The sequence below is a fragment of the Hemitrygon akajei genome, chromosome 5, assembly GCF_048418815.1.
Source record: "Hemitrygon akajei chromosome 5, sHemAka1.3, whole genome shotgun sequence".
Classification (NCBI taxonomy): domain Eukaryota; kingdom Metazoa; phylum Chordata; class Chondrichthyes; order Myliobatiformes; family Dasyatidae; genus Hemitrygon; species Hemitrygon akajei.
The window spans coordinates 117,781,508-117,792,282 of record NC_133128.1 but is presented as its reverse complement, the minus strand read 5'-3'; the positions used below and the strand labels follow the sequence as shown (position 1 = coordinate 117,792,282).

The 10,775-nt window shown below is 42.5% G+C and overlaps 1 protein-coding gene across 1 annotated transcript; it reads right to left on the bottom strand.

Moving 5' to 3' along the window:
• Window positions 1-316: 316 nt before the first annotated feature.
• Window positions 317-7,106, bottom strand: LOC140727234 (interferon alpha-21-like). Its single transcript, XM_073044499.1, has 4 exons — window positions 7,047-7,106; window positions 6,194-6,283; window positions 530-769; window positions 317-415 (listed from the first exon to the last, which is right to left on the bottom strand). Exons 1-4 carry the CDS (start codon window positions 7,104-7,106, stop codon window positions 317-319), a joined length of 489 nt encoding a protein of 162 aa, XP_072900600.1.
• Window positions 7,107-10,775: the final 3,669 nt, after the last annotated feature.

Below are 10,775 nucleotides of genomic sequence, written 5' to 3'. Positions count from 1 at the left end.
GATTAATATAGTTATATAATAAATAGTAAAAACAGAAAATACTGTAAACATGCACAGCTCAGACAACTGCTGAGTGGAGTGAACAACAGTTAGTGTTTCAAGTTTATGAGCATTGACTCGAGGAATTCACTCAGTTTTCTTCTGCACATGCACTGATTATTTGCACCAGTTGGGTTTTCCATTAACATTTCTAGCATTTAGTTTAATTTATTTTTCAATGTAACATCAGTCTGTTCAGATATACTTTTCCTTGAAAGTTATTTTAAATAAATAGTCATAAATCTTGGTCCCTTGTGAAATTGACTCTGGAAAATCTTCAGTGATCTCTGCTGATTTTTGCCATAATGAGAAGGAGCTGTTTCAAATGCGTCATGGTCTCAGTGCGGGTTGTCTCCCAGGCACAGTTGCTGAATCCCTAAAAGGGAGGACAAAAAGGCAAATGTACTCAATAGTGAAAAATTAGATAATGAACAAGTATAAAGTAGATAAATAAGTGTATTGGCAGGCACATGTTTTAATATCAATATACCTTCTGTTTCAGAAACTCTCTCAATTTCTGAAAGTATTTAAGAATTGCGGCATTCTTCCTTGGCCTGGACTCTGAGCCTGGTTTCCGGACACAGACATCCAGCACTCTGAGCTGCCGATCCAAGAGAAGCTGGAGGAGTTCCACTGAGCTCTGGACCCAGCTGACTGAGCTCAGGTTCATACTGTAGATCCTGCGGAGGTGATGCAGGGTCTGATGGACAATCCAGATCCGGTCCTGGGCCTGTGCAAAACATACATGGGAACATTAGTAGGGCCGTGGTCTATCAAACGTTTAGAATTAGAACAGAATGTTTATGAGTCTTAGTACAAGACAAAATCAAACATCAACTTAAAATATACAGGCCGCAAATGGAGGGCTACTAACAACTGTGAATTGAAGGCCACATCATTGGCAGTTTCCGTCTACAGCTAGAGATTTCAACAGGCAATGAGCAATGAACCACACGGATGAAGAAGACGCTTGACTGAATGAGGGAATGGCATCAATGCCACAGGATGCTACTTACACAGAGACTAGAGTCTGCTCTCATTTCACCAGAAATAGTGAGGGGGAGAGTTTATAGAAATCAACAATCTCATAAAGGGGGGAATCAAGGAGGTGAAACAGACAGTCGTCTGAATGGGTTGTTAAAAAGATTAAACAGTAACTTATAAAGACAGTGGCATAAACAGTTGCATGTTAACTTTGCAAACACTAGGAAAACTGCAGATGCTGGAAATTCAAGCAACACACACAAAATGCTGGTGGAACACAGCAGGCCAGGCAGCATCTATAGCGAGAAGCAGTGTCGACGTTTCGGGCCTAGACCCTTTGTCAGGACTAACTGAAAGGAAAGATAGTAAGAGATTTGAAAGTGGGAGGGGGAGAGGGAGATCCAAAATGATAGGAGAAGACCGGAGGGGGTGGGGTGAAGCTAAGAGCTGGAAAGGTGATTGGCAAAAGGGATACAGAGCTGGAGAAGGGAAAGGATCATGGGAAGGGAGGCCTAGGGAGAAAGAAAGGGGGAGGGGAACACCAGAGGGAGATGGAGAACAGGCAAAGAGTGATGGGCAGAGAGAGAAACAAAGAGTGGGTAAGAAAGGGAGGAGGGGCATTAACGGAAGGTAGAGAAATCAATGTTCACACCATCAGGTTGGAGGCTACCCAGCCGGTATATAACGTGTTGTTCCTCCAACCTGAGTGTGGCTTCATTTTGACAGTAGAGGAGGCCATGGATAGACGTATCAGAATGGAAATGGGACATGGAATTAAAATGTGTTGCCAATGGGAGATGCTGCTTACTCTGCACCTACACACCTATGCTCTGTCCACCAGAGAAAGCAGGATCTCCCAGTAGCCACACATTTTAGGTGAAGTGGTTAGGGGAATAGATGACAGGTGACTATGGGAATGGGAACTTTTTAGGGGTGTCTTGTAATGTGAGCTGAGGTGTCCTATCTCTGCACCCTGTGGTACCTGATGCCCAATGGCCATCACACATTTTTAAGATAAGCAGATCATAGGCAACTTCTACACTTCAGAACTTGAGTAGAGGCAAATAAAAGTCACAGAAAAAAAGGTTGCTGGGGTCCTCTCAGTCCATACCACCCATCAAGCAGCCACCTAAAGAAATCTCATTCAGAGTGATTGGGGCACTGGTTGTAGAAGGGAGATGCAGCCTGGAGAGAAACTGCGAGGCAGGAGAGGCAGTTAGTCAATAGCAAAGAGTCAACCCTTTCATTTCTTCTACCAAAGTGCATGAACTATACTCTCTGACACTGTATTCCATCTACCATTCCTTTGCCCATTCTCCTAAACTGTCAAAGTCTTTCTGCAGCCTCCCTATTTCCTCAAAACTTCCAACCCTCCACCTTCAAATTGCCTGCAAACTTTGCAACAAAGCCATCAATTCCATCATCTAAATCATTGATATATAACGTAAAAAGAATCGGTCCCCAACACAGACCTTTGTGGAACACCACTAGTCACCGGCAGCCAACCAGAAAAGGATCCCTTTTTTCCCAGTCTTTGCCTCCTGCCAATCACCCATTGCTTTATCCATGCTAGAATTTTTCCTGTAATACCATGGGCTCATAGCTGGTTAAGCAGCCTCATGTGTGGCACTTTGCCAAAGGCCTTCTGAAAATCCAAGTACACCACATCAACCAACTCTCCTTTGTCCATCCTGCTTGTTACTTCAAAAAATTATAACAGATTTATCAGACAATATTTTCTCTTGAGGAAACCATGCTGATTATGGCAAGTACGCTAAGACCTCATCTTCTATAATTCGCTCCAACATCTTCCCAGGCACTGAGGGCAGTCTGACTGGCCTATAGTTTCTTTTCTTCTGCCTCTCTCCCTTCCTGAAGAGTGGAGTGGCATTTGCAAATTTTTAGTCTTCCAGAACCATTCCAGCATCTTGTGATTCTTGAAAGATCACTATAAATGCCACCACAATCTCTTCAGCCACCTCTTTCACAACTCTGGGGTGTATATCATCTAGCCCAGGTTACTTAGCTACCTTCAGACCTTTCAGTTTCCCAAGAACCTTCTCTCTAGTCATGGTAACATCACACAATCTTCATGATCCCTGACACCTGGAACTTTTACCATACTGCTGGTGTCTTCCACAATGAAGACTGATGCAAAATACTTACTCAGTTCATCCGTCATTTCCCTGTCCAACATTACTATCCCTCCAGCATCGTTTTCCAGTGATCCAATATAGAACCATAGAACCATAGAACATTACAGCACAGAAACAGGCCCTTCAGCCCTTCTTGGCTGTGCTGAACCTTTTTTCTGCCTAGTCCCACTAACCTGCATCTGGACCATATCGCTCCGTACACCTCTCATCTATGTACCTGTCCAAGTTTTTCTTAAATGAGACAGCATTTACCACTTCATCTGGCAGCTCATTCCACACTCCCATCACTCTCTGTGTGAAGAAGCTCCCCCCCCCAATGTTCCCTGTACACTTTTCCCCCTTCACCCTTAACACAAGTCCTCTGGTTTTTTTCTCCCCTGCCCTCAGTGGAAAAAGCCTGCTTGCATTCATTCTATCTATGCCCATCATAATTTTATATACCTCTATCAAATCTCCCCTCATTCGTCTATGCTCCAGGGAATAAAGTCCTGACCTATTCAACCTTCCTCTGTAATACAGTTTCTCAAGTCCCAGCAGCATCCTTGTAAACCTTCTCTGCACTCTTTCAACCTTATTAACATCACTCCTGTAATTAAGTAACCAAAACTGCTCACAATACTCCAAATTTGGCCTCACCAATGTCTTTTGCAACCTCACCATAACATTCCAACTCTTATACTCAATACTTTGACTTATAAAGACCAATGTACCACAAGCTCTCTTTACGACCCTATCTACTGGTGATGCCACTTTAAGGGAATTATGTATCTGTATTCCCAGATCCCTCTGTTCTACTGCACTCCGCAGTGTACTACCATTTACCTTGTATGTTCTATCTTGGTTTGTCCTTCCAAAGTGCAATACCTCACAGTAAACTCCATCTGCCATTTTTCAGCCCATTTTTTCAGCTGGTCAAAATCCCTCTGCAAGCTTTGAAAACCTTCCTCATTGTCCAATACACCTCCAATCTTGGTATCATCAGCAAATTTGCTGATCCAATTTACCACATTATCATCCAGATCAATGATATAGATGACAAATAACAATGGACCCAGCACTGATCCCTGTGGCACACCACTAGTGACAGGCCTCCACTCAGAGTAGCAATCCTCTACTGCCACTCTCTGACTTCTCCCATTGAGCCAACGTCCAATCCAATTTACTACCTCACCATGTATACCTAGTGACTGAATCTTCCTAACTAACCTCCCATGCGGGACCTTGTCAAAGGCCTTACTGAAGTCCATGTAGACAACATCCACTGCCTTCCCTTCATCCACTCTCCTGTCTCTCTTTATTGCACTTTATATATCTGGAGAAACATTTGATCTCTTCTTTAATATTATTGGCTAGCTTATTTCTTATTCCATCTTTACCTTCTTAATGACTTTTTTAGTTTCCTTCTGTTAGTTTTTTAAAAGCTTCCCAATCCTCTAACTTCCCACCAATCTTTGTTCAATTATATGCCCTCTTTTTGGCTTTTATGTTGGCTTTGATTTCTCTTTTTCGCCACAGTTGTGTCATCTTTCCTTTAGAATACTACTTCCTCTTTGGGATGTATATATCCTGGGCCTTCCAGATTGCTTCCAGAAATTCCAACCATTGCTGCTCTGCTGTCATCCCTGCCAGTTCTTTTCCAATCGATTTTGGCCAACTCCTCTCTCATGCCGCTGTAATTCCCTATACACCACTGTAATGCTGATACATTCAAAGCTTCTCCTTTTCAAATTTCAGGGTGAATTTTATCATATTATGATCATTTTCCCTGATAGGTTCTTTTACCTCGAGCTCTCTAATCAATTCTGGTCCTTTGCAAATCACCCTATCCAGAATAGCTGATACTAGTCAGCCCAACCACGAGCTGCTCTGAAAAGCCATCTCGTAGGGCCAGGCACTCGAGAAATTCTACCTCCTGTAATCTAACACCAGCCTGATTTTCCCAAACTCCCTGTATATTGAAGACCCCCATGACTGTTGTAACATTGCCCTTTTGGCATGCATTTTCTATCCTCCATTGTAATTTGTAGGCCAGAACCTTACTGCTGTTTGGGGGTCTGTATACAACTCCCATCAGGGACTTTTTACCCTTGCAGATCCACACCTCTATCCACAATGATGCAACACCTTCTGACCCTATGCCACCTCTTTCTGAGTATTTACTGACTATGCCAGCAAGTAAACAAATCTCAGGATTGTAAATCGTGAAACATATCAATTTTGCTAATAACTTTACTTGAACTTCGAACAGATATTGTGAGAGTTTCTGTCTTAAGAAGTTTGTTCCAAATTCCATCTATGAATTGTGGATTTTTTCCTGCTGTCCTGTACTCCAAAGTTTTGCATTCAATCTATAACATTGGTCATAAAAGTCTCTTCCATGTGGAAAGTTTATGGATGTCTACAATCATAGAACCACGTGATATGGCACATCACTGTCCGGTCTCCTCTCAGCTTTTATCTCCTTGATACCGATGGGCCAGCTATAATGTAAAATAATTTAACGAGAAACCTCACAATTCTTCAGCGCAAGTCATTTAAAGTGAAGTAGGTGGTTCCATCACCGATGAAGCACGCGGGTAGTGTGATGATCTGAGAGGATGCAAGTATTTCCTGTGATCAACAGAACTCGCAATGTTACTGGGGGGTGGGGGAGAGAGAGGAACACACAGGGAGGGAGAGGAAAAAATAGCAGAAGGTGATAAAGGGTGACGCATTTATTGGTGACAGAGCATGTGAAATGATGAGAGGGAATTGGGTACAGAGAGTGAATTACCCGTGAGTGGGACAGAGAGAGAGGGGGGAGCAGTGTGATAATTGAAATGAGATCTATTCCGTGTGAATGGGGTCCTGAAACTCAGAGTGACAGAGTCAGAAAATGAGAGTGACATGGAGAGAAAGAATTCATATTCTGATACAGTCAAATTATTTGGATAAAGTTCGGATCCGATCCTTCGCATTACGTAACATAATGTCTCGAATTAATTACACTAAAGTAAAATGCAGAGTTTACTCACAGGAACCTCCGCTGAAAGTTTCACCAGCTCCAAGGGCTTGGTTTTCAACGACAGCCTCTCAGTCACACACTGTCGAGGGAGGCGGCCACCCTGAGACAGAAGATATCAACGTTACTGACAATCCCCACACACAGAAACACCGGAGAACAGCCTTTTGAAATCACCTGATTGGTAACAGCAAACAGCCCGGGTCTGTCAGGACCGGTCTCTGGGAGCGGGTTCAACTCACCATTTCTTTCAGTTCGCCCAGAGTCTCTGTGTTGAGAACTCGCAGTAACTGTAACCTCTCACAGCCCAGGGTCAGGGTCACGGTCAACAACAGCCACACACTGCAAACTCTCCAAACACGGCCCAATGCCATCTCCACCCAACACTGAATAAAGCACCGATCTGAGACCAGAATCAGCTCCGAAAACGGGTCTTGTTCGCCGAATGGAACTCTCGATATCGAAATGCCACTGCTTGTGATCCGGGAGCGGACGCCGGTGCTGCCGAGACCCGTGTCTGGGGATCGTGTTGTGAGCTCTCTCTGCCATGCTGCCGGATTTTATATGTTAAAATCCGAAAATAGGTGACATTCGAAAAGTGAAATGACTGCGGGATACTTGGGAACGCGTCGGGAGAGAGCGGTCTCCGCTCTGAAGTAAGGAATCTGAAAGCGGGAGAATCCAGCTGCAGCGACGGGAAAATCCGCCACCGGAGAGAGCAGCAGCGCTCAGGCTCTTGGTGCGATCGTTCAGTTCGGGGGGTCCAAGGTGTTGTGGAGGGTGGGTCGAGTTTGGCAAGGGACGTGGTGGGGTGAGGACGTGACTGTGTCGGTGCATCCGTCGGGGCTGCATTTTATCAGGGTTACCGTAACACTGCATCTTTCAGCGCTGATCTTCTCTGTTACATCCAACTGCAGTGCTGCCATATCGCAGGGTGGTCAGTGCAGAGCGCCCGGGACGGTGGCGACTGTGCTCGCTATGAAGATGGTCTGGTGTCTGGGTTCTTTACAGAAGACACTTCGGCGTTTCTTTCGTCTCCGGATCGGAAGGCGATTCCGATGTCTGCTCTCTCTGCGGGTTAGTCTCCAGCTCAGCTTGCAGCTGCGCGGCAAATTCACCCGAAACTAAAGTGTCCCAGGGTAAAGGTGACGGTTCGTCACTTCCGAAAGTGGGCGTGTTAATCAACAGGAATGGATCGGCAATAAAACCTCAGAAGCGAGGACATCTACTTCCTGATTAAGTGCTGGAGTCCTCGGAGCAGGGGGTTCTAACTCATTCGTATGGTTTTCGTCAGTATCTAGCGCGGGAGTTCTCTGATATTACACTGGTTGAAGTATATATTCCCACCCCAGGCAGATGTCAAATTAACACCGGAGGGATTGAGCTCCATGATTAACTGGCCTCCCCAATGCCTTCCTCAGTATCGAAGGGCACTTCAACCAGTTTAGCTTGAAGGAGCCTCTACCGAACTACTGCCAGCATGCACCGGTAACATCCAAGGACTCAACACACTCGACCACTGCGGGATGCAACAATGAAGAACACGCTCCAGACCAGCATCCCTATTTTCTTAGTTGAAGGTGATTCAAAATGTCATCGAATACTCTGCCAAACTTCTGCAGAAACTGTGGAAACTCAATGCACAGGAATTCAAGAGTCTGCAGAGTGTAGTACGCTCGTCCAGTTTCGTCACTCTCCACACCATAAATGACATCGGCAAGAGACAGTGCCCCAGGAAAGCAACATCCATTATAAACATTCCCACGAGGCAGAAACTAGAGGAGCCAGAAGACTCACATCTCAAAGCTCTTCAGCAGCTTCTTGCCCACTGTCTCGGGGTCCTGTACCGACCTGAAATACCCTAACACGACCCCTATTTAACTTGCACAACTTACTTGTGTAGTTATGTCTACTTTCCTTATTTCGTAACTTGTGTATAATTTATGTTACTGTAAGTTTACAGAACATAGAACAGTACAGCACAGGAACAGGCCCTTCGGCCCACAATGTTGTATCGAGGCAGCTGAAAAATAAATTAAAAACGAATCCCTCCTACCTCCATCTTCCTCATATCCACGTCCATGTGCTTATCTAAACGTCTCTTTAAAAGCCTCTACAACCATACAGGCAGCACTTTCCAGGCATCTACCACTTCCAAAGTAAAAAAAAACTTAGCTCTTGATTCCCCTTTGAACCTACCCCGACCCACCTTCAATGCATGCCCTCTGGTATTAGATATTTCTACCCTGGGAGAAAAAAGATACTCCCTGTCTACTCTACCTATGCATCTCATCATCATATAACCATATAACAATTACAGCACGGAAACAGACCACCTCGGCCCTTCTAGTCTGTGCCGAACGCTTACTCTCACCCAGTCCCACTGGCCTGTACTCAGCCCATAAATCTCCATTCCTTTCCTGTCCATATACCTATCCAATTTTACTTTAAATGACAATACCGAACCTGCCTCTACCACTTCTACTGGAAGCTCATTCCACACAGCTACCACTCTCTGAGTAAAGAATATAAACCCCTATCAGCTCTCCCTCCCAGCCTATGCTGCTCCAAAGTAAACAACCCAAGTTTGTTCAGCCTCTCATAATAGCACATGCCCTCTAAACCAGGCAACATCCTGGTAAACCTCTTCTGCACACTCTCGAAAGCTTCAACATCCTTCCTATTGTGGGGTGACCAGAACTGTATGCAATACACTCTCTGGGAGAAGAAGTTTTTCCTTAACTCTGTCCTAAATGACCTACCCCTTATTCTCAAACCATGCCCTCTGATACTGGACTCTCCCAGCATCTGGAACATATTTCCTGCCTCTATCTTGTCCAATCCCTGAATAATCTTATATGTTTCAATCAGATCCCCTCTCAATCTCCTTAATTCCAGTGTCTAACAAGAGTCTATTAAGTTGCAACATAACCTCTTGACCTTTGAACTCAATGCCACGAATAATAAAAACAAGTACTGTATCCCATAAGCCTTCTTTTTTTAACTTTTTTATTGTGTTTTCAAATAGTTACAGAATAAAAGTACGCGAAAAAGAAAATATGTGTTACCTATCCCCCCTCCCCTTAACCCCTCCCCCCTAACATCCCCACTGAAAGAAAAAAGAAAGAAAGAGAGAAAAAAAAAGGAATGCCTGGATATTAGAAGATCTCCACATGCTCCACGGAGTTCGTAATAACTTTAGTGTATATATTTATTTCTTTCCCCAAGTAACCAATTATTTCATCTTCGGAGCGCCTATATATTTAATCCTGTCTTTTGTAAATAAGGGCGCCACATTTTCAAAAATGTTTCATATTTATCTCTTAAATTATAAGTAGTTTTTTCAACTGGAATACAGCCATAAATTTCTTTCTTCCAACGATCTATACTTAAATATGTATCCGATTTCCAAGTAACTGCTACAGCTTTTTTGGCTACTGCCAATGCAATTTTTATAAATTCTTTCTGATATTTATTCAATTTGGATATCGGTTTTATCCCTTCAGTATCACCTAGTAAAAGTAGTATTGGATTATGTGGAAGTTGTATTCCAATAATTTGTTCCAGTAAATCTCTTAAATTTGTCCAAAAAGGTTGAATTTTAGAACAAGACCAAGTAGAATGTAAAAAAGTACCAATTTCTTGGTTACATCGGAAACACTGATCAGATAAATTTGGGTTTAATTTATTTCTTTTTTGTGGTGTAATATATAGTTGATGTAAAAAATTGTATTGCACTAATCTTAATCGGACATTTATTGTATTTGTCATACTCTCAAGACATATTCTTGACCAATTTTTTTCTTCAATTTTAATATTCAAATCACTTTCCCATTTTTGTCTTGACTTATGGACTCCTTGTTTAATTGCCTGTTTTTGAATCAAATTATACATACAAGAGATAAATTTTTTAGTCTTTCCTTTTTGAATTAAAGTTTCTATTTCATTGGGTTTCGGTAATAACATTGTTTGACCTAACTTTTCTCTTAAATAAGCCCTTAGTTGAAAGTAACAAAAAAGAGTGTTGTTTGATACTTTATATTTATTCTTTAATTGATCGAATGACATTAATATACCTCCTTCAAAACAGTCTCCTATATATCTAATCCCTTTTTGAAACCAATTATATAAAAGTTGATTATCCATTGTAAAAGGAATAAGTCTATTTTGAATTAAAGATCTCTTTGCTAATAAGGATTTCTTTGTCTCATCGTCAACATTTATCTTATTCCATAAATCAATCAAATGTTTTAATATAGGAGATTCTTTCTTTTCCCGTATCCATTTAGATTCCCAGTTATATATAAAGTCTTCTGGTATGTTTTCTCCTATTTTATCTTGTTCTATTCTGATCCATGCCGGATTATCTTTCTCAAAAAAAGATGCAATAAATCTAAGTTGATTTGCTTTATAATAATTCTTAAAATTTGGAAGTTGTAACCCTCTGAGCTCAAATTTCCATGTCAATTTTTCCAATGATATTCTTGACATCTTATCTTTCCAAAGAAACATCCTCACATATTTATTCCCATAAGCCTTCTTAACCACCTTATCGACCTGTGTCCCATTCCTGCCTGCACTACCTTGGAGGTCCT